We start from the raw sequence: 24,312 nt of genomic DNA, 5'->3' as shown, positions 1-24,312 counted from the left end.
TTTCTCTGGAAATTCATTATTTAATGCTGAAAAGCATTTTTACGTTTAAAAAAACCACAAAACAAAGCAAAACAAAAAAACTTTCTACAAAATAAGATGCAGTTCTTTCTAAGAAGGATGTGGAAAGGGTTCTTGGGCTTATTAGTCTTTAATTTGAAACTGATTGTCATGTGCTTGTGTCTTTGTTCAGGAAAGCATTTCTCACTCACTGTAAATTGATGAAGGCAGTCCTGAACATAGATTTAAGCAAGATGTGAAAGAAATTCTGTTGTTTAAAGTAAAATACACATGTGAATTTGCATTCCTTTCTTCTTTGGGTCATAGTCATAATTTAGAAATAAGCTGAAAATAGAACCAGATGTGCCATGAACTGATTTCAGGAATTACCCATAAATTGTGGAGCTATCTGCCGCCCCTCTTGCTGTTTACTGTAGTTAGAGGGAAGACATGAAAAACCTGCTTTTTGCTTTGTGAGGGGAGGTTAAGCTTCCCCTACAAACAGAGCCACGTCCTCTGCTGCAGTCAGATGCATAGTATTAAAAATCACCCATAGATGCAATTAAAATATAATTTTTTGGTTTTTCTAGCTGCTAGAGAAGCAGGAGTGGCAAAAGCAAATGGTCTGGCTTCTCCAACTAGTGGGAGATCGTCCGGCCTTCACAACAAGCATGTGGAGTCTGTCCGACTCAGCATCCTCAGCGACAGCCCCAAATCTGCATGCAGCCCCTTTCATCGACAGAGGAGGGTTGTTTTCTACGATGGTGACATTAGTGATGATGATGAAAGTTCCCACTTGCAAAGAAGCCAGAGGGCCAAAAGCCAGGAGGATGCTGGCATTGTCATTACAACCTTGTCTGTAGAAATCGATGATGAGAGCCAGGACAGCAAGTCACCTAGATATATTGGCACAGAGACATCTTCCCCTGTCTTCAGCAACTCCGTGGAGTCTGCAGACAGCATGCTGGAGCAAATTGACTCTCCTTTCTTCCCCATCATAGCATTTGATTACTCAAGTGTGCCTGAAGTTCGTCTCGGCAGCCTAAGTTTGAAGGAGCTCTGGGAAGCACAACTCGAATCTAAGAGATCGCCAAAACTTGAGCACAGAGCAGTCATGAGAGTGAAAAGTATGATGAGCACTGAGTGCCAAAGCCTTCAGAGAGAGAGGACTGAGGAGCATGGCTCTTATAACAAGCCTGTTGCGAGGACGCTCCCTCACAGCAAGAAGTGTGAACCACCCAATGGGGCCAGGCAGGGCCAGGGTGAAATAGTCACTCTGGTTTGCAATGAGCATGAGTCATTCAGCCTGGATTTGGAAATCCAGGCCATGCCCTTAAAGGTCGTTGTCACAGGGCTGCGGCCAGGTGGAGCAGCAGAAATGGTAATTTTTTAATTTGGGTTGCCTTGTTGTGATTTGCTTTCGCTTTGCAGGGGTGATTATTACTAAGCAAGTGATCTGTTGAGAGTAAGTGCAAGGGTGATGTTTGTCTCTGCTGGGCAAAACGTCTCACCCCATATTGTTCTGAAGCTGCTGTTAAATGAAATGTTTCCAATTCAAAGTGTACTCTGGCTGATTCAAAACTGAGAAAGTCAAGAGGCAGATCTACTGAGATGGACTCATCCACACTCGCAATTACAGTTTTGAGGGAATACTATTCTTCTGTTTCCTTTCTTTTTACCAGAAGCAAAGACAAAATAAGTAAATCCTGGTGGTAAAAATGCTTATTAAGAGAGGAGCTATGTTGCAACTTAGAATGTGTGTTTTAAATCCCTCTCTATTATTTTATATGCATGTATTCCTGTATTACACAAATCTGGTACCAGGAGGACTTAGGTGCTGGCCACAGTTGCCAAGCACCATGGTAGTACCAGTAACGCATCACTCTTCTGCATCTCTTACATGCACATACTAGTGTGAATATTTGCTTCATGCTGGGTGTGGAATTGATGACCTAGATGCAAAGGTGCAGACAGAGGAAGGCAGATACTCTGGTGTACAAAACTGGATGTAGCATTTTTAATCTAGTTAGGGGCCACTAGAGTAAGAGGGGATATGTCGTAGCAGTTTAAATTGGGCTGTGAGAGCTGGGGATTTGTGTTCTGTTCCTGCCTCTTTCTCTGACTTATTGTGCAGTGTTTAGAAACATACTTAGGCTTTTACCCTAAGAGCTCAGTCCCTGTCCAATTTAGTTATTTAGGAGAGTCCAATTGGTCCAATGGGAGGTTGTGACCAGGGATATAATTCATACATGAAATGCAAAAATGATAGACAGTGTTCCAGTCCTGAAGAAACTAGGGCTGATCTATCCCAATTCATTTAAATGAAGAGGGCTATGTCCTCCATCCTGATACTGATCTCTCTGAGAACCCAGCAGCTCTTTTGACCTTCCTGTTTGAGATTGATCATTAATTCCTCTCCTGGCAAAAGCACAGTCTGCTCTTTATTTACGTGTTGGCAAACTGACAGCAGTGGTACCTGTGCTCTGCGGTGATATGAAATAGGGAATGTTGCTCATAAGCCATTAATTGCTTCCCTGCAATCTTTGCCCCTGTGGCAGGGCTTCTGAGGTGTATTTATAATTCCCTTGGATCTGTCATTGCATCAGGGATCAATGGGCAAGATGGCTGTAGGAGATGAGATTACCACCATCAACAGTATCCCAGTCAGTAAGATGACATATGAGGAAATCTGCTTGCTTATGCAATGTCTTCCCACATCCGTAACCCTGGAGATCCAGAAAGCAGCATCAGGTGAGAGAGTAGTTTTGCTTTCGTACCATTTATTCTGAGTACCAGTGAAGAAAACTCCCTTGGATCAGCTGGGTCTGATCCTCTGCTGCCCCAGCTTCCCATGTTGATTCAGAGAAAAAACAGGGGATACATTGTGTCTGCATTGGTGAGCCAGGCAAAGCACTTCATCACCAAACCAGGCTTCAGGGTCCTCCCTAGCACCATGATGAGGGGAGCAAACCTACTCCTGTGTGAAGTGTTCAAAGCTCCCATTTATAGTATGTCCCTCCTGCCAACATTTGCAGAGGTCTGAGTCATTTCATGCAGACCTGGAGCTAACTTGGCAGCGACCCTGTCCTGACAACTCGTTTTACTGCTGTGCCTGTTCAGTAAATATATTGACCCTTTATAATCACATCAGTCTCTTTTAAAAGCTGAGGTTTAAGTAAGTGGTGTTTTTGTGAATGGACAATGAGATAATAAAACCCTTTTTTCTTTCTTTCCCTTTCATGCGTCAGAATTCTCTAATGTGCAGAAAGATGAAACAAAAGATAACTAGAATCTTATCAAAATGTTTATTTGCATGTTTCTTATGAAAAGTTTTCTAGTTTGAATTGAAACATTTGATACCTCCTTAGTTTCTGCTCAGGGTTGATTCATGCTGCTACAGCAATATATGCATCCCCACAGACTGTACAGATTACGTGGTGTGGAAATGAGTGTTTGAAAAAGAAAAGCATACTTTTCAAATTCAGGAAGAACATAATATTTTGCTTCGTTTTAGCTTATGATCTTCTTCATGTACCTATTAATACCTGGGAGCCTAAATTGCTTCCAGATGCTTCAGTTCCAGTTGTTCTTTAAGGAATTCCTGGCTTGGCAGAGAGTCATGTTCTTGTTTCCTTAGATTGTTGTGGCTTTTGCAGAATAATAGCATTGGGGTAGGGGTACATTGGCACTCCTTTATCAGGCAACTCTTCTGCTTTCCCCTTTTCCTCACCCTGCCCCACTGGCAGAGAAGAGGGTGTCTTCAGTGTGTGATCCAGCACGCTGAAGCAGGGCAGTACTTCAAATCCTAACCTGGCTGCTTCAAATTGCTCTTCTGAGATGTCTTCCCCTTTGTTGACTCCAGGAGGAACCTGCACTTCTTAACATGGGTACCCAAGTTAAGTGGCGTGGATAATCCTGCAGGTTTCTGCAAGGATTAGAGAGATATGCTGGCATGTTTGAATAAGCAGGAAAGGATGCTGACTCTGTGATACACCTCTCCTTCTCCATGCACTTTCTGGGCCTCATCTGGTAGTAACTGGCCTCTGGAAAGCAGCTTGAGTGGGGATGAGCATCCCAGAAGCAGTGTAGAAAGGTGCAAGCAGATGCTTAGGGTGAAGTGCTGAAAATTGAAGAGCTGGAGAAATGGGTGAGCTGGAATGTGTTGGAGTGCAGCAGTGACAGGGAGCTCAGTGTGTTGCCCAAGAGTGGGTTAAACATGTATTGTAAGTGAGGAAAGGTCTGTGCCGGAAATCCTGTAAAGCCCATATGCTTAATGCGTGTATAACATCACCCATGCATGTCACATTAAACACCTGCAGAAGTGCTGAGAGGATCAGAGTCAAGTTATTTATGCACAGCTCGTCACTGTGTTATCTGTTCACTTTTGCTATGCCAGGGCTTTGCGTACTCTCTGCAGTCTACTGGAGACATCTTTGATCAAACAATGAGAAACAGTACTGCTCAGCCTGACTTACTGCACACTGACACTTTGGTAGTTGGTTGCTTGACTGCTGAAATTTCAAAGATGACAATTAAACAGATCATGACTACTCACCCTGGATGAGTGGATTGCTCCCTCCTGTGTGCTACTCAAATACACGGGGTTATGATTAATTTGAGTTGTAAACATCATTACAGAAGAGGAAGAGTGCAGAGCAAAAGGAAAACGTCTGAATACGTGGGTGTCTATTTTTGTAATAAAACCTGGTGTTTTGTGTATCACTTCCCATATCTGACAGGATTTTGCTTTTTTTTATTATTTTATTTTTATCATGATGCAGCTGTCAGCAGATTTACAAACCTCATCCTGTCGCCAGGGGTAGACAGTCAAAATCAGGCCGATGTCAAGAGCATCCTGGCAACTGAGGAAGAACCAAGTGCTGGGAAACAAGGAGCAGGTTTGCAAAATGCTGGTGGTGGCTGTGCAGTGGAGAGAACAACACTGCCACCTGATGCCACGAGCAAAGATGTGCAAAGAGGTACCACGAAAAGCAGCCGTGCCGAGGACAGTGCTGCCATCCCTGTCACTGATATTGATGACTTGCTCAGCCAAATGGGTGCTCCAGAGAGCAGGGCTTCGTGCACTCCATCGCGAGCAGAAAGCCTCCTCCAAGATGAGTACACCACGATGTGCTGCTGTGGGACTGACAAAGGCTGTCCCGGTTCTGAGCCACAGCCAGTGAAGGAGGAGCTGCTGGAAAAAACTATGAATTGTGCAGCGAATGCACAGGGGGTTTTGGGGCTGTCTGTGTTGGACTCCATTAACACAGGCAAACTTTTTACTGTGAATAAAAACTCTTTAAATAACTATTCTAGGAATTTTAGCAGTTTAAGTGAGGATTAGTTGCCTGCAGCAAACTCTCTGGAAGGTAAGAGAAGTGACCCGTTTCCAAAGTCTATGTATGGGGCTGCAGAGGATTCTCACTCGGACGCAGAGTCTGTCACGGAAACCTTTGGTAGTGCTAGTGATGTGTTGCTTGGGCTGTGTGATGCTGCTAATGCCCCTGCAGTCTGTACTGTAATGGAGTCAGATGAGGAGCAAATTGAGATCTGTTGCATGAACAATGAGCCACAAAAGCCCGCACATGAGCAGCATCTCACATCTGTGACAAGCTCATCCTCTCTGTCCCCACTGCACCCTTATGGCAGCAAAGTTTTGCAAACTGAGGGCTGTGCAATGTGTGGGTCACTGGAGACGAGCATCAACAAACTAGGCTTGGAAGATCATGGTGGTCCCACTCCATGTCTCTCACAGTGTTCAGATGTGTCCTCTGCATCCTTGTGTTCTCCTTCCTCAGTTTTCCTGCCAGAAAAAGACATCCTAAAGAATTCAGTCAGTATCCCCGAAGTTTACTCTTTCCGTAACAATGGTGCCTTAAGTACAGAAGAACAGATGGATTTGGGGAACAGTAATGGACATATGAAATGCTGTGAATCCATAGAAGAGGAAGGGTTTCTGCACTGCAAAAAGATAAGCTTTTGCTCTGCTAGAAATGTCAATGGCTTGGAGAACAACTTGCTTGAGAAAGAAGGATATCATGATGAAGAGAGATCCAAATCTGAAAGCGAAATGGTGGTTGATGAATGTAATCATGCTGTTAGTTATTGCTTAGTGAAGAAAGAAACCAACAGTTTGTCCAACTTGTCTAAAATAGACAGCAATCATGTGAATGCATTGTCACCAAGAGCAATATCACTCAGGTCTCCCTTTCCCACTAGATCTAAAGATCCAAAGGCTAATACAACTCATGACTTGCCAGGGAAAAATGAGAAAATTAACTCTGTGACTTCAGGAAGGACTTCAAATGGAAAAGTCCAAAGCTCAGGCACAAATCGCTGCAAAGGAGCTGCAGTACCGCACAGCCCATCTTCATAGAAAAAATCCTGTCAGGAGTCTAAGGGAATGGCACAAAAATGTATAATGGAAACTCTTTTAAATAACCAGAAGGCCAAAGCAGGACCAAAGCTAAAAGGCTTCACCATCAAAAGCAAAGCAAAGGCAAATTCAGATTCTTCTGGCATTAATCCTACCAAAGTCAGTGGGGCTGATCAGAAAAGGACTTCTGTTTCCCCGCAGCTGTCCCCCAACCTCCTGGGGAAGAAAACACCATTGTCCTGTAACTCACCTACAAACACAGATCCTGGCAAGAGCATTTCAGCAGCCTCAAGGACTCTGAAGTCAGAGCTAGAAAATAAACCATCTCTGGTCATTTCTGAAGATTCACTTCTGCCTCTCATGAATGGCACCGGCAGCCCGACGAGTGGTGAAATTAAATGTGGTGGTTGTGGGGAGCTAACGGACCTGCAGCAGACATGGGGAAAGCCAAAAGAAAAGCAAGTTTCCATGTAGCCTGCAGTGTGTCAGGGTAAGGGTGTTAAGGTAGATGGTTTCAGAGCCAGAGACAGTCAGTCCAAAGTCACTTCATCTCCTCAGGGGATACAAATAGTTGAATATGTGAAAGGGAGGACTGAGAACCCTGGAGCAGGCCTGAACGTGATCAAGAGCATCTATAGTGCAGATGACCTTAGGCAATTAGATCTGCAAAACGTAGGACCATCTGTTGGAGGCTCCTCTTCGTTGAGAACCCCTGCAATTCAGCAGGAGCAGCCGGAAGGGCAGGAGATTCAGCGCACTTTCATTGAGGTGAAGCTTTCCTCCTCCTCCTCTTCCTCCTCCTCCTCCTCTTCCTCTTCCTCACCAGCATTGTTTTTGCAGTTGCCATTGCTGGAGAAAACAGAAGAGGCGAACGCAGAAGTGCCTCAGCTGACTGAGGAGATGGGGACCACGCAGTATTTCTCGAAAGTGGGTACCGCCAGAGACAAAAATCTCTATGGCTTGTCGAAACCTGTGACGAGGAGTTACTCGATGCCAGCCCAGTTATCAGGTCACTTGAGGGAGGACTGCCATGTTGCAGAGGTTCATCCCGTGCAAGGCCCACAGGGCCATGCTGCAGAGGAGAAATACTCCCAGGCAGCAACGGGGATGTTAAAGATGGTCCATCTCAACCTGCCAAATGGCCAGAGCAGGAAGGAGCAGGCGTATGCCTCCAAAAGCAGCCAGAGGGTGCATGACACATCCCCCTCAGCCAGTGACATCAGCTGCCCCGCTGCCGATAAGCTGAGGAGCTTCAGGAGGAATTACTACTACTACGAGCTGAACTGGTCGCATGAACCTACCTTGTTCTTCTCCGTCAAACAAAGGATCAAATCCTTTGAAAACCTGGCAAATTTTGACTGGCCCATCGTGAAGGCCATTGATATACATTCGGCTGCGAGGTCCCCCCTCACCAGGAGGTCGTGTGGTGGGATGGCTGCCGCAGCCAGCCCTGCCGAGACGCTGCGGGCCTTGCAGCACAGCTTGAGCTCCTATGGCAGCAGCCCAAGCCCAGCTGACGACGTGGCCAAGTCGCCTGCCAGCACGGAGCTAACGCATGTGGCAGAGGGTGGCAAGGGGGAAGGAAAGCCCCAGAGGAGCGAGGAGGATGGTGCTGGGGCAGACCCATCTGCCTTTCCTCCCTCATCCTCGCAGGCACGCTGCAGCTGGGGCTTGGGGTGGCCGCCACTGTTCCGCTCCAGGCTGCGGGAGCTGAGGGTCCTCAGCATGCCCAACCTGGACAAGCTGTGCAGAGACAGCTTCTCAGGGCCGCTGCAGCCCGCGTGTTTCAAAACGGAGCTGGAAATCACACCCTGGAGAGCCCTTGGCTTGCCCTCCCAGAGTGATGTAGCCCCCCTGGCTCGCTGCAGCCCCACTGAGGTGGGTGGGATGGGGATGGATGCTGGCAGCCCTAAGGACAGTGGCTCAGGGACACCAGGGTCCACTTCAGACAATGATGTGCCCCATGGTGGCTCTCCAGATGGGGAGCGCTCAGAAAACAGCTGGTCTGTCAGGTTGGTGTTGGCTTTGCTACCACTGTTTCATTTTCATCCCCACAAGCCTCTCCTGAGGTGAAGCTTCCCCATTGCCCCAGGCCTGCGCCAAAGCGCATTTCAGCTTTGGCCCTGGCCCCCATTCCCCTCGTGATTTGGGGTGCTGTTCTTCGTGCTCTTTTGATCTCTCAGAACTGCTGCGCCACTGTCTGGTGGTGGCCACGCTTCAGTACGGGATGAAACACTTTATCCTGCCAGGACCAGGCTCTTTTTCTGTGTCCCCTCTAGCTGTTTTCAGTTGGGTTTTGGCCATGTTATGGCACAGCAGCTGCTGCCTCCTGTCTGCACCGGATGGGAGGCTGTGCAGTGCTGGCTGCCAGTGCAGCCTGCAGTGACAAACGAGCTTGTTGTCCTGCCAGAAGCAGTCCTCAGAAGTAGTTGTCTCCTTGGTTTTGTTAATGTCTGTTGCTAAAATCATTGGGAAAGGAGGAGGGGAATAGAACAGGGACTGATTTTCAGAGTTATTCTTAAATTGTCTTCTCTGCCCCTTCCCATTCTCCCAGCATATGCCGTTTCTTATCTGTTTTCAAAATTTCTTCTTGTTAATGAGCTGGCCCTTCATCGCTTACCCTAGTACAAATTATACTGTATACCTGAAATGTATCTCTACACAGTCTAGAAAGATAAAGCTGTCTTTTATATTTTTCTATTCATTTTAGCTTGGATCAGCTGCTTGTCTCAAGCCTGGACCAGCAAAAATTGCAATCTGTTTTGTCAGCAGTAGTACCAAAATGTGACGTTGCTGCTATGCTTCAAGAAGTCAAAGCACAAGCAAAAGTAAAACCCAGAAAATAAAACTAAATTATTGGTGGTATTTTTAAGGGTTTTCTTAATGGTGGATAAATTCTCTTCCAGACAATTTCAGAGCTCCTCCAGTAGTCCTGCGGTAGGTTACAGTTGATGGTAGTTTTACTTCTGCTGGTTTTTGAATGCCTGCTATAAACCCATAATATATTTGAGTGGCTTTTGTATAAGAAAGGGTATTGTTTGTCCAGTGCAAAAGCAGTTTTGAGCCACAATAAATAGACCTATTTTAAGTGGAGAAGTATGTCTCCATTTCAGTCATTTTTACAGCCGAGAAACTCCTGGGTTTGCCAATAATTACACATCAGAACTTAACTTTCCACCAACCATCTGGGTCAGATCCACTTTCTCCACCATGCAGGGGAAGCTCTGCTCCTCTCTGTGCCTGGAAGCACTCGCCTTTTGCTAGAAGCTGAGATCACAGAAATTGAATTTATCTTGTTTAATGCTGAACTGGTGGCTTGCAATGCCAGAAAGCAGCTGCTGGAGGGTTTGTAAAAGACTCCTGTGCCCTTTTTGCTCTCTTCTGTGGAAACTGGTTATTGCATTAAGATAACCTGCTGTATTGGGTCTGGCTGAGATGGAGTTAACTTTCCCCACAGCAGCCCTCATAGTGCTGTGCTCTGTATCGGCAGCTAGAACGGTGTGGATAACACACCAGGGTTTTGGCTACTGCTGAGCAGTGCTCCCACAGCATCAAGGCTCTCTCTCCAACATTCCCCCCCCCACCAGCAGGCTGGGGGTGGGCAAGATCTTGGGAGGGGACAGAGCCAGGACAGCTGACCCAAACTGACCAAAGGGGTATTCCATACCATATGACGTCTGCTCAGCAATAAAAGCTAGGGGGAGGAGGAGGAAGGGGGGCATTCGTTATTTATGTTTGTCTTCTGGAGTAACCGCTACACGTACTGAAGCCCTGCTTCCCGGGAAGTGGCCGGACATTGCCTGCTGATGGGAAGCAGAGAATAAAATCTTTTGGTTTCCTTTGCTTTCACGCACGACTTTTGCTTTATTAAACTGCCCTTATCTCGACCCACGAGCCTTTCGTTATATTTTCTCTCCCCTGTCCAGCTGAGGAGGGGAGTGAGGGAGCGGCTTTGGTGGGCACCTGGCAGCCAGCCAGGGTCAACCCACCACACCTGCTTAATTATTTAGGTGTTTAAAGAAGGCCACCAAAGTGAAATGATTGCCAGAACATTACTTCCCTGTTTGCAGTGTTTGTGTTTTTGGGATAAGTCCACACCCTTTTTAAATCAGAACAGAAGTTGGTAAAATAATGACAGCACTGGAGGGGAAACTGCCATCTGGTCTGCATAACTGCTGACTGAGCTGCATTTAGAGCATTCCTGAGTCTTATTCACAAAGGTTGCTATTTCAAATGTAGAATGGGCTGGGGGGAACAGGACCTCCCCAAAATACCCAACTTTACCTCCTTCCAGGGACAGCATAGCTAAAGCTTGCAAGTCCCAAGCTTCATGAGCCAAGAGGGTTTGGTAGGTTTACTGAAAAAATTAGGATTGGATTGTACTTTTGGCTGAAAGTAATTAAGTGTTCTTTAAAGTATTTTGCATGAGGTCTTGGAGAGATTAGTTATTTATGCCACTTTTCAAAGTCTGAGAACTCAAATATTTATAAATAACTCAATGCTTTTTGGAATCCACTCCTTGTCTGCATAGTTTCTTATCCATATTTAAGCCCAGTATGGCACGTAGGATGGAAAATTTTATGCTAGTCAAATGCTGGATTTAAATGTACAATAGGACAGTTCTTCATAGTTATGCAATTGCTGAAAAATGAGATGGACTGCCTGATTTGGATTGAGAGCTTCCCCGGGAAGAATTTGTCATCATCTTTTGCTCTGAACAGTGCTGAATTTAAGTGTTACTAATATAAAAAATAAATATACAGGCATTTTATTGTTTAAATCTCTATGACCAATGATCTTCAGCTAACAGGCTGAAGAGAGGTTAAAGATTTGAGCTCTTTCATGTTGTGTTTCTCATTTCTTCTAGGCAAGTTCCTTAGAAATTTTGAGATAATAACTTGCCTATGCACTGCAAGGAGTTAATTTGTATTAACCTGCCTCAAAGACATGTTATGCAGTTATTGTAGTGACATTTCTCAAAGCCCAGCAGATAGTCGTCATCACTGGAGGCCTTGTGTGTCCACTGTGTGGCCAAGTAAAGCAATAAGCATCCATAGCCAGGTGTCTGTGCTCCATAGTACATGTGCTGGCTGAGGAGAGCATTGAGAGCTGGGAAGGGAGGAAACGCACGACCTCAGCAATGGGAAGCCAGGGTTCAGACTGTGTTGCTGACTGGCCCAGGACGTGTGGTCCTCGCACAACCCTCTAACATCTGAGCCTCTGTTTTTTTTTTTTTTTTCTTCCCCAGTGTAAGAAAATTAAGTTGTGGTAGCAAGGGTTGGAAAGAACCTGACCTCTTAAACAAAAAGGGTTGCTTTAGTACCTAACGGTCAAAGATACAAGTATGTTTCTGTTACCCTCACTGTACTTTGAAGGTGGCTAGCCTAGATATTTAACTGACTTTATTATTTCTAGCCTAACATAAAGCTGTTCTCGCTTGAGTACAGGTGAGAAGGGTCTTGACAGCTACAAAAGACTGTGGCCTAAGATGTTCAACCCTGACTGCTCCTCTCTCCTTGACCACTGATGGATCAGTGATGTGGAGCAGAGTGGCATCAGTTTCTGATATTGGCTCTGTGCTTTGCAGGGATGCCTCGAATGCAAAAAATCTTCTAGGGCCACTATTTGGCAAAAACACACATAGAGAGGCCAAGAATTTGACTGTTTCACCAAACAGTGATAATAATCTGTGGTTCCCTGTGCCTTTTGAAATGAAATTAAAAGGCAAACGCTGAGTTAAAACGTTGAGTTTAGTGAACTAAATATGTTATTTAATGCTAAATAGATTAAGAGGTTGGTTTCTAATGATGTGCCATTAATTTTAGTGTTGGCAGTTTCTGGAAATGACTGATGTTGGATGGGATCCTGGGGAAAAGCTGAGACCTGCTTTCTACTCCCTGCTTCTGATGCTCTGCCCCACAGATGGTTACTATCCCCTTGCTCCACCAGATGCCTGCTTATAGTCCCCCTTACACCACAAAATGCGGTCTCTGTAACTGTGGTTTGTCCTAAGAACCGTTCAGAAGACGGCACCAAGCTTGCTGGACAGGACTGCTTCTCTCTCATGGCAAATTCTGTATTTTGGCAGCAGCACATCACTTCAAAGAAATCGGCTTTACACCTTCATTCTGTTCTGGAGCCAAGTTCAGCCCTGGTGCAGGCCTGTGCCAGTCCCTTTCCTGTGCTGAATGCTCCCATTTCCACAACAACACAGCTTAGTCCCATTTGGATTACTAACAGGCTCATTACTTTCATCTCCCAAGTGAAACAGTTTTTCCTGCTGTCCCATCTAACCTTCCCAAGCTTCAATTTGTAGTCACTGCCCCTTGCAAGATTGTCCAGCACTTCTGAGAAGAGGTTGATGTAACTGCCCTCCATTACATCTTTGTAACTGCCTTTCAAGAGGAAGGAGAAATGGGATAAAAAAAGTGTTAGCAATTCCCTGGAAAGTACAGTGCTTGGTCCAGAAAGGTGTATGGGAAGTATTCAGTTTTGACTGCAAAATGTCCAGCAACGCAAAGTTGATTACAGCCTGTGAAAATTAGGCTGCCCAAGGTTTAATATCCTTCAACTATCCTAATTTTGACTTTGCTTTCTAGCCTTGGACTGACTGAAGAAATCTTTGCTGTCACCTGAGTTCTCCTATACAGCTGCTACTCATCTGTAGCATGAACAGAAATGCATTTTACGTCTCAGTTTTAATTCCTTGAGTTGTGTTTTTTCACCTGCCATAATCTGAGGGTACTGGGAATTTGTCATTTTTGCGGGAACTTGGTCTTGATCTTTGGTTTTGTTTTTCTCCTCCTTCCCCTTCTCTTCCACCCCCATTTTTCTGCTAGAGCAAAGAAGATGCATGCTTTGTAGTCTTGTGCAAAGAAGGAGGAGCTGGCCTGGGATTTAGTGTTGCTGGAGGAATAGATCTGGAACAGAAATCAGTCACAGTAAGTGATGGCTGCAAGTCTTTTTTTTTTTTTTTTTTTTTTTTTTTTTGCAAAGCTCACTTTTAAGCAGGCTGGTGATTAGATCAAGTGCTTGTTTATCAAGACTCACTGCAAGTCATTCACAGTCATAAAACAGTGTCTCTTAGAGGCAACTGCATACCATCTGCCACTGAAATCAAAGGGTGTCTGGGAAGTGTAATTTTTATTGGAGATGGATGCCAATTATGTTTTCAATCTTTAAAAGTCTGTTACTGGATGGGATCAGCTAGGTCTAAATCCATGTGAATAAAATTATGCATGCAGTTGCAGTACATGCAGCCTTTTAGGGGAGATTTTCATTTGCAGCCTTTGAAAGTGAACTCTGTGCAGCAAAAACTCTTCAAGTTTTTGAAGGTTTTTTGCAAATCCTGAGGGACTGTTTCAGACCTCAGCAAACATTCTGGATTTCACTTCACAAATTTGTTTTGGTGTTAAGACCTGTTGGTTGTCAGTAAATGAGGGTTGGTTTTTTATTAAAAAAAAAAAGCCTTATACAGTATTCTGAACCAAAGATATTGTGTTCCATTAAGTGATGTCGGTGTGTAAAAAGAGATACCAAGCAATTGAAATACTGTTCAAAAACAGATCAGTGAGAAAAATCCAAGACAACTGGTGTCCCGTGTGACAGTTTTACACAAGACATGCATTTAAATTCTGCTCTGAGAGAGATCCATTAAATGCTGAGATTAGAAGAAGGGTATTTCCTCAGTCTTTGGGGCCTGCAGTGGCCCTTGCAGGGATGTTCTGGTTTTTGGTCTTAGACAAGACCAGTATAAGTAAATGTATTTTACATTAAGCAGTCATTGAGTTGTTAGAACACGGTGTCGTGGTTTAGGCCCACGCAGCCACTTGCTCACTCCTCCCCCCTGGCGGGATGGGGAGGAGAAAATACAAAAAAAGGCTCCTGGGTTGAGACAAGGCCAGGGAGGGATCACTCACCAATTGTGGTCACAGGCAAAAAACAGACTCGATTTGGGGAAAAAATAAATCAATATTTAATTTGTTACCAATCAAATCGGAGTAGGATGATGGGAAATAGAACCATATCTTAAAAACACACCTTCCCCCCACCCCTCCCTTCTTCCCGGGCTCAACTTCACTCCTGATTTCTCTACCTCCTCCGCTCGAGCAGCGCAGGGGGATGGGGAATGGGGGTTGCGGTCAGTTCATCACACATTGTCTCTGCCACTCCTTCCTCCTCAGGGGGAGGACTCCTCACACTCTTCCCCTGCTCCAGCGTGGGGTCCCTCTCACAGGGGTCAGCCCTCCATGAGCTTCTCCAACGTGAGTCCTTCCCACGGGCTGCAGTCCTCCACAAACTGCTCCAGTGTGGGCTCCACCACAGAGTCACAGCCTTCTCCGGGCCCAGCCACCTGCTCTGGCATGGGGGCTTCCACAGGCTGCAGGGGAATCTTTGCTCCACCATTAACCCTTCATGGGCTGCAGGGGAATCTCTGCTCCACCATTAACCCTTCATGGGCTGCAGGGGAATCTCTGCTCCACCATTAACCCTCCATGGGCTGCAGGGGACAGCCTGCCCTCTCACCATGGGCTGCAGGGGAATCTCTGCTCCGGCGCACCTCCTCCCTCTCCTTCCTCACTGACCTCAGGGTCTGCAGGGTTGTTTCCCTTCCCTTCCCTTCCCATCCCATCCCATCCCATCCCATCCCATCCCATCCCATCCCATCCCATCCCACTCCTCTCTTTACTGCAGCTCTTCTACCCTTTTAGCAGTCTTTTCCCCTTCTTAAATACGCTATCCCAGAGGCGCTACCACCATCGCTGATTGGCTCGGCCTTGGCCAGGGGCGGGTCTGACTTGGAGCCAGGGAAGCTTCTAGCAGCTTCTCCCCATTGCTGATTGGCCCGGCCTTGGCCAGAGGTGGGTCTGAGTTGGAGCCAGGGAAGCTTCTAGAAGCTTCTCCCCGTTGCTGATTGGCTCAGCCTTGGCCAGAGGTGGGCCTGAGTTGGAGCCAGGGAAGCTTCTAGCAGCTTCTCCCCGTTGCTGATTGGCTCGGCTTTGGCCAGAGGTGGGCCTGAGTTGGAGCCAGGGAAGCTTCTAGAAGCTTCTCCCCGTTGCTGATTGGCTCGGCCTTGGCCAGAGGCGGGTCTGAGTTGGAGCCGGGGAAGCTTCTAGCAGCTTCTCACAGGAGCCACCCCTGTAGCCCCTCCCCCGCTACACAAACCCAACACACACGGTCACAGTCTAGGGGCCAGATTCCACTTCTCTCGCTACAAAGGTTGTGTTCCCTGTCTCTGGCCCAAACACTCGCAGTGTCAGCTGTGAGCAAGGGGAAGGCTCAAGAGTGTCCCACCCCAGAGAGCTCCTCACCTGAAGACTGGCACACTACCTAAAAATATGATCTTGAGTGCTCTCAAGCTGAGTAGCTAATGAAGTCTTTCTCCTGAATGCTATTAGCCATGAGACCAAAAGAGCATCAGCTCTTGCTCTTTCCAGGTCCTCTTTGTTCAGTGTGTGTAAAGCATGCTCCTCAGGTGGGCCTCTTGGGGAACATTTTAATGTCCTTGACCTACTGGGTTTCTGGGTCCTAGCTGGATTTAGGGTTGGCATTTGGTGCTGAGCTGCTTAGATGGGCTGTTCTGCCCACACTTGGGTGCAGAAATAGAAATGCCTAGTGAGCTTCAAGGTACTGAGGAGTTGGGCATGTGAGGGAAGGCAGCAGATGTTTTGGACATGATCCCTGTATTCCAATTACCTCTTGCATTTGGGTGTCTACATCTGTCATTGAAGCTGTTATTCCAGCTTTGAATGCCTGCTTAGACTGGCTGGAAATTTATCGTCTTGGACCTGTAGGGTTGTGGCAGGTGCCCATCTCAGCATGGCCCTGCAATGAGAGGGAACAGGAGCCAAAAGGCTTCTGATTCCTCGCTGTTGGTCTGGGTATTAGGAAAAATTCCTAGAGAAAATACCATGCAGAACTGTGTCCACAGATTTGTTGCCTTGAACCTTTGTCCAGTGGACCTAGAACTGTGTTCATGGGAAACCATATTCTGGCTGCTAAAATTACAGTGCCTGATAGGCAAGTCTTTAAATATCGGGTCTTGACTCTTTTGGTCAGTTCCTTTCTGTAAATGGCACCGATATAAATCTCAGCTACACTCGCTGGAGTTTACTCAAAGTTTAATCCACTCTGAATAGAGTGGTTTTTTTTCTCTAGAAAAGATGCATTTCAAGCCACTAAATCATCCTTTTGCATCTATTCACATGGTATTTGATCAGTCAAATTGAGATGGACAATTAAATACTTGTACAGTTGCAGTCAGAGCCTTTCTGTGCACATATGCTGTGCACTGCTTAGAAGTGTGTGTTTTAAAACAGCACAGGATGCATATCCCAGTCAGTGGGAATTTGGGGAGCAAATATCGCACACCACAATGTTGTTCTTGGTGACTTTGCTGTAGCATGGAAGTGAAGTTAACCTTTGTGTCATTTGAAGTATGTTAACTGAAGACCTTTGAGGAGTTCAGTGAAAGCATAAGTGATTTGTGATACTACATTCTCTAGCTGGTTTTGATTGTCTTTGGCTTTAGAAATGACCATGCAATAATAGCATCTTTTCCTCTGCTTTCTCACCCCCATCCCTAACTGCAGTTCTTGTCCAGTCACTTAGGGCTTAGTATTTGAGGGTGTTTGTTGGAGCAAATGTTGCATGCTTGATATCCAGGCAGTGAGCACTGATTGCAAACTTTGGTAGGGACTTCATGTTCACCTTGGCCCGCAGAGCATTATGTGTGGTCATGAAGCTAAAGCATCCCTAAGTTGCAGTCTTTCTTGTAGGTCCACAGAGTGTTTTCAAAGGGAGTGGCATCTCAAGAAGGGACTATTCATCAAGGAGATCTTGTTCTGTCAATCAATGGCAAGTCTCTTGCGAGCTTGGTCCATGGGGATGTCCTGAATGTTCTCCATCAGGCAAGACTATACAAATACGCAGTCATTGTCATCCAGAAGGAAAAAGACAAAGCAAACACTTTCTCCAGACTTGAGATATCAGCTACTGGCAGAAAATGTGTGGGGTCTGGAAAGGATGTTTCCATGGAAATAGGAACAGGTATGATCTTTGTCCAAGAACAGTTGGAAGGATTCCCTTGCGGAGCAGACTGAAGGGAAAAATGTCCATGTGTTTTAGATTAAAAGCATCTGTGCCTTATGTGATTGAAGGGAGCAAATGAAATTACCTTTAAATTTTATTTGTTCTCTTTGGAGCCTAAACGCAGTTTGGGTTTTTTTTTAAAATATCATAACTAGGCAGAAACTTAGAAGGACATTTAGGGCCTAATCCAATTTCTGCTAAAGTTAGTGATTCCACATATTCTTCCAATCCAGGATAAACTCCTTTAAAGTAATAATAGTAGTCAGTGCAAGAAAACGACCAACCAAAACAGAAAAAAGACCCCACCAAACTCAAAGAAAACCCCAAGCCCTGTGGTTTGTTATTCATAGGGACTGAACTTGGTCTTTGTAATAGCAGATTTCATACTGTTTCTACTAAAAACATAGAAAAAATTCTTTTGATATTACAGTAAATGGAGCTAAGTCAAATTCAAGTCAGCCATCCTATAGGAAACTAGGGATAAATGGTTTAAGTGGAAATGTATCAGTGGAATGGTAAGTTCCTGTTTGGGAACAAGGCAGCATTTCAGTGTGAAGGCTGCACTCGGGGTGTTACAAACAGATCTCTCAAATTTTTTTGTAGAATTAAGACACAAAACCCTTTAGTACTTGTCTGACTGTATGCCACTGCTTAGGGAGCAGGAGGGTGACCTGCTTCAGTCCTGCACTGCTGCAGTGTTCCTGGGAGGGAGTAGGCAGTGGTTACAGCTTATTGCTGAGAGATTTGGTAATTCGGCTTCCCCTGCCTTCCTGGGCAATACCAGGCACTCAGCTCAGAGCACCTCAAAACCAGGACATGGAGCTGCCACTTACAATTTTTAACCCGTTGGCCATAGTCATTTCTGGGTGGTTTTTTTCTGTAGCAATTTTCATTGTCTTATGCTTTCACTGGGTTTTATAGTACAGCTTTGTAATACAGCTTAAAAGAAATAGGAAGCACTCTGTAAATGAATGGATTGGCCTTTCTGCAATTGCTCCCATGGATGTAATATATGTAATTACTTCAGAATCCCTTTCTACCCTGAACTCCCTGTGTCCTGCATGTTGGCAAATGCAGAATATCTGCTGGCTGCAGGCACTAGGGAGCAACATTATCTCATAAACAACATAGTATTGGGTTATTAAGAATGTGTCTCCATCTTGCAAGGCAAAGCTCATCTTCAAATGTTTTAGATAACATTTGAAGTTGTTTGAGATAACAGTAGCAGTAATTTGTGATAATGAGGACTGCATAATTTTTACATTCATGCAGAGCAAAGAGGGTCCTGTTTTCCAAAATTGTAGATTTACTTCCTCCTAAGCAAAATCATATTTTTTGTCAGCTACAGCAATATTGCATTCTAAGAACATTTGATACATAGGAGGCAGCATGCACCTACAGGTAATTATGGTTATTTCCATAGATATGAGACCAGAAACAATTATTCACACTAGTGAGTGATTACAAACTCTTCCTTAAGAGGATGGAACATGTTTGTTTAATGTAACATTTCATTCATTACTGTTATTTAAAAAGATGTGTCTCATTGAATAAGCAAGTGGGAACAAATGAAAGAAAGAGATGCTCTCCACTCACTAATTTTGTAATTTTTCAGTTACTTTGTTGATGTTTAGATAGAGTCTTTGCTAAGTTTGCTAAGCTTTAATTTTGCCAACAAAAATGCCTTGGCAGGTTTTTGTTGAACATGCAAAATGAAAATGTCTCTGTGCGTAAATGCATTTTGTACTGTCTCCCCTTCACAGCTGCAATAATACACATTCACTTCTGAGAAACTGGGTGACAACATGTTCTAGTTTGAATATGAACTGAACTCTGAATTGCTTTGTCACTGCAGCAAAACCAAAACCAACCAAACACAACTTGCCATTTACTGTTAACTGCATAACAAGATGCTGTGTATATTCTGTCACAGATCCAAACCTGGATATGAATGATGTCATCTGTGTTGAATTATTGAAAACCTCTGCTGGCTTGGGATTCAGTCTTGATGATGGAAAAGCTTCCATTGCTGGAGACAGGCCCTTGCTTGTAAAAAGAATATTTAAAGGTACTACAAGCATGCAAATGCAGTGGATATTATCCCAGTTTTCCTTTTGTGCATTGTACAGACATTTTAATTCTTGGACTCAATGTTTTTTGAAGCAAGGGTGTTTTTTGTGTCCCTCATTTATTACCACTTATTAGCCAAAGTGGTCATTAAAAAAAGAAACACTCCTGGGAATGGCTAGGGATTGCATCTGCTAGTAAATGTTTGTGGAGCAATCTGATTTACTAAATATGATGCAGTTCCTTCCTGGGCTTGTCCACTATTCTAGACCTTAAATTATATCAGCAATATCATATATAACAGTTTGAGAAGTTCATGCCTTATCCGATTCTCTTTTCTGAGAGAAGCACAGTGCAGATAATCAGTGTGGTTTCAAAGCACCATCCTGCATTATACTCAATTATTAATTTTATGGGTTTTTTTCTGTCTTTGTTAATTTTTTGTTAGATATCAGTATTAGCTTTCACCAAGAATATGTGATGTTCATATTCAAAAACTGCCACTCTTGGATGCTTTGTTTGTCAGCAGGTAGTTAAACTTATATGAACCGTGTATAGAAAGGAAACCAATCCCAGAACTATGGTGTGATTTTAATATGTCTTAGTCTGGGATTCAGTTTAGTAAAAAATATAGCACTTTCTAAAGGAAGATGAAACTCTCAATGAAGCTGCAGGTGCTTAGCATTTTTACAGGATTACTTTTCAGTGGTATATTTCTCATCAAGGAAAAAAAATCAAACTGATATTTCCTGAATTGCTTATCAATTTCTCTGTGTGTGTTTGTTTTCTCCTCTTTAGAAAGTGATTCTGAGGGTAAAGGGCATGTTTAATTTTTAAGCTCATTAATTTATATCCTTAGATACAGTCCTTTTCCCCTCCCCATGATGGCTAATGTCAGTTAAATTATCATTACAGAAAACATACTTTCATCAGCAGTGAAGGGTGTGCCCCTCTCTAGGAGCTGTTTCTGTGTCTGGTGTGCTTGTCCTAAGTTTGCCACCCATGTTTGGTTTGTTCATCCCTGTTATCCGGGTTTTACAATCATCTACTGCATTATCTACTTATTACCATGTTAAAATTCTGTTTGAGAAAATACATCCATGCCACATACGACCTGTATGTTTACTTTATCAACCAGGTTTTCTTACAGCTACAGAGGTAACGTACAGCATCTTTCATGCACTCATGCTGCTTCCTTCAAAAACAGACGTTTTTTCTGAGAACAAGGATTTATCTTGGTTAACATTTTCTGTGAGATGCAGCATGGGGTAGATTGTTAGAGTGGAGCTGAACATAAAAGACTTGTACTGAAATTGCCACTGTTGGAAGAATGGTTTATTTGCTATTCATCATCACAGTGGAAAGCAAATTTTCGTGGGTTTGGTTTTTGTTTTTTTTTTTACACTGACTTTTTCCCCCTTTTGCTCCTAGGTGGTGCTGCAGAGCAATCTGGAAACATAGAAAGTGGAGATGAAATTCTTGCTGTTAGTGGAAAATCAGTACTTGGCCTCATGCATTACGATGCCTGGAACATTATTAAATCTGTGCCAGAGGGCCCTGTTCAGTTACTAATCAGAAAACACAGAACTTCAGTATGATGGAAGCACTACATCTAATCACACTTGCTAAGACAAAACATTTAAAACTGGCTAGAAGCTGTCTTTGTTTCTAAAGTCACACAGAAGTGTCTTAATGCTCTACAGAGAGGTGCTAAGAGCCTTGGAGAACCACTGAGCAAGCATGTGATGAGCATCATAAAATCTCACCTAATTATCAAGGATGAAGGAAGCCAAATGCTAGAGACATTTTTGTAATATGTGGCAGTTTTAATGGAACTTCAAGATCTTTACTGGGTTTGGTTTAAAGTATTTTGACTGACATAAATAACACTGTGCCTGTCCCTGATATTTTTAGTATCTGCAGAACATTAGGAGTATAACTTGTTGGTTGCCATCCTGTTGACAAGGATGGGTATTTAGACTGTACTATATCACAACTGTAATATGACTTCAGAACACTTACTTAGGGTCTGGTACTTTTTTGTTATAATAAGAGAATGTCTGGAACAATCTCACTTTATTCTTCTAAGTGCAGTTTTGCTAAAAATGCATGACAAAAGGAGATCATTTTGCACAGCTTTTATGCCTAAAACATGAGCATTTTATTGCAAAGCTGAAAAATCCTCTTAAAAATTATGAACTAACTCAGCATCCACCACAATTGAATCTGCTCTTAGTGGCAACTTGTATCTGAAAGCACTCGGCATTAATGCGATAGAAATCTGTGAGCAAGAAAATTGTGTCCAAATAATAGGTGATTGTCCACCAAGGTGTAGACTGAGTTGTTAGTTGTGATTAAAATGGGAGCGATAAAAATTGGGGTCTGAATTTTCAAATTTAGGCTTCTAATGTTAGGCACCTTTAAAATATATATGTTTTTAAAAGAGGGATAATTTCAGGTGCTGAGCACTTGCAGATCCCGCAGACTTCATCAATCACTAAGTACGTCTGAAAGCTGGGCTGCTTTTATTTGACTGCAAGAGGTTTAAGGCTGCCTGACTTGAAACACTCAAGCTGGAAAATGGTAGTCTAAGGATGTGGATTTTAACAGATTAAATCTGAACTGGCCATATTTGTGGTGGCTTTTAATCACTCTTTTTTGTCTTCTCCTGTCCAGTATTTATTTTTGCTTGTGTGGGAGTGGGTGAGTATGTGTGTGCAAGATATAAGTGCGCCCAGCTGTGTCAGGAATGGGCTGATGCTGAGGGTTCTGGATGGTGAAACTGAAAACTATTTGTGTAGATGGGAGAAACCATGGTGTTAGATACAGCAAAACTGAAAGGGTTGCAATGCCGCAGGTGCTTAGTTTGGATTTTCTCACCTCTACTCACAGTAGAGGTATCAGTAGCGGGCCATGCTGCTGAGTGTTATTTATAGTCTGCTGTGTTGGGAGGAGTGTATGGGTGCAAGAGATTGTTATTTCTCTTCCTACATCTGGGATAGCTAAACAACATAAAAGAGATACAAGAGGAAATGGGCCAGCATCCTTATCAGCTGAGAACAAGTTGTTTGTTCCAGAGTGCTCAGGTTGTTGCGTTAGGCTGGAGACCAGCATGCCCAGGGTGAAGAGGTCTCAGCCTGGAACTGGTCCAAATCTGAAGTGTTGCCTACATTTCTAGTGAGCCAAGACACTGCGTAGCTGTTACAAAAAGGTCTGAGCTTGTTGCTTGGCCCTACCCCAAGATCATGCTATAGTTCAGTTTATTTACATTTATTTAACAGTGCTTGGAGCAATTGCTTCCAGGTTAGTGGAGCACTTGGTTTGGTTCATTTCTGTGACAGCTTCATTAGACTGCAACTCGTGATGTGCAGAGGAAAATTCAGTTCTGCAAGGCAACCTGAGACCAGGTGAGCAGAAAATGTTTGCCTAAAAATGAATAGATTTAATTCTTTTTCAGTGACATGTATTAGCATGTGAATCCAGGGAGAGATGCAACTTTTGATTACAGGAAAGGCAGTGCTGTACGTAGTCCTACAGCTGCTTTGCCTGCAGGATTTCTATTGAAACTAATCCAGGTTCAATGCTGTGAAATGACTGTGGAGTTGAGTCCCTTGTGACCCTGAAGCTCAGCCGCTCTGTCAGGACCAGTCCTCACCTTCGGTCGCCTCAGTGGTGGGAGAGGTTTCAGGAGGATGCAGCACTTTGAGTCAGAGGACCACACTGAGGTTGCAGGCCTGTGCTGGGATAAAAGAGGTTACCCCTGCATGTTTGCTGAAAACCAGGGAGAAGACGTTTGGCAATGACAATTAAATGGCAAGGCCTTGTTCAGGAATGACCAAAATCTGATTGTAATAGTGTGTATAATAGATACATAAAATGCATGTGAAATTTAATGTAGCGTAGTGAATACATACCTGTATATGTACAATACGTACAAGTGCAGTACTGACTTTTTGCTACTTTAATGTGGTAAATCACAATTGTGTTTTAGGAAATGGTGCTTTTTTTCAGTCCACAGTTTAAAATTTTGGAGGTTCCAAGGCAGGGAGGCATATGGCTCCCTCACTCCTAAACCAGTGTGAGCTCAAAGGTAAAGTCTTCATTTTGTAAATTAAAATTAATTAGAGGTGTCTTAAAATGATATGTGTTGAATATTTTCAGACACTTATTTGCAGGTACTGTTCATTGTGAGTGATTTAGAAGGCTTTCACTTTTCAGTAATTGAATACTGTTGGATATTTTCTTTTACATGCACATAGATATGTGTCGGCTGAGTAACAGCAGAGAGGTGGGGATTTTTGTGTGTGATTCAGTAGTGGCTATAATTTAAAAGATACGTTTAATGTTTTAAGTCTGATAGTTACTATGGGTAGAATGATACATTTCTCTACTAACTTTACAGCAAGAAAAAGAATAGTATTTGACCCTGATTGTTTCTGTTCCTGAAAATACTTTTTCTTTTTTTTTCTTTTTTTTTTTTGTGAAGGAACAAGAAACAACTTTACTGATGCTACCAGTGTTGATATGATTACAGTAGCATTTCCTGATGTCTCTATTGGGGTGACATTCCCCATAAAAGCCCCAGGATTTATGGAATATGGGTCTGCTTTATTACAAACAGGATGGATAGACCAAACAGATGTAGTAAACCTTCAGTTATGCACCTGGCAAAGTAAATGTTCCTTTTCTGAGAGCCTGGTCACACCAAAATGACCAAAATATCCACCCCTTATTCTATACCATTTACGTTATGCCCAGATCCCACACTTTCCAATACATTT

At 43.8% G+C, this 24,312-nt stretch overlaps 1 protein-coding gene across 1 annotated transcript in view; it reads left to right on the top strand.

Moving 5' to 3' along the window:
- Positions 1–21,153, top strand: part of LOC127028982 (PDZ domain-containing protein 2-like) — a 36,724-nt gene extending 15,571 nt beyond the window's left edge. Inside the window, 8 exon segments of the mRNA XM_050914663.1 lie at positions 588–1,378; positions 2,604–2,748; positions 4,779–8,385; positions 9,084–9,201; positions 13,213–13,314; positions 17,152–17,422; positions 19,398–19,532; positions 20,963–21,153. Coding sequence (XP_050770620.1) covers positions 588–1,378; positions 2,604–2,748; positions 4,779–8,385; positions 9,084–9,201; positions 13,213–13,314; positions 17,152–17,422; positions 19,398–19,532; positions 20,963–21,129 — 5,336 coding nt within the window. The 3' untranslated portion in view covers positions 21,130–21,153.
- The last annotated feature ends 3,159 nt before the right edge of the window (positions 21,154–24,312 follow it).

Source organism: Gymnogyps californianus, unplaced genomic scaffold, assembly GCF_018139145.2.
Source record: "Gymnogyps californianus isolate 813 unplaced genomic scaffold, ASM1813914v2 HiC_scaffold_54, whole genome shotgun sequence".
Lineage (NCBI taxonomy): Eukaryota > Metazoa > Chordata > Aves > Accipitriformes > Cathartidae > Gymnogyps > Gymnogyps californianus.
The sequence above is the reverse complement of the archived record's forward strand: the minus strand, read 5'-3'. Positions and strand labels throughout refer to the sequence as shown.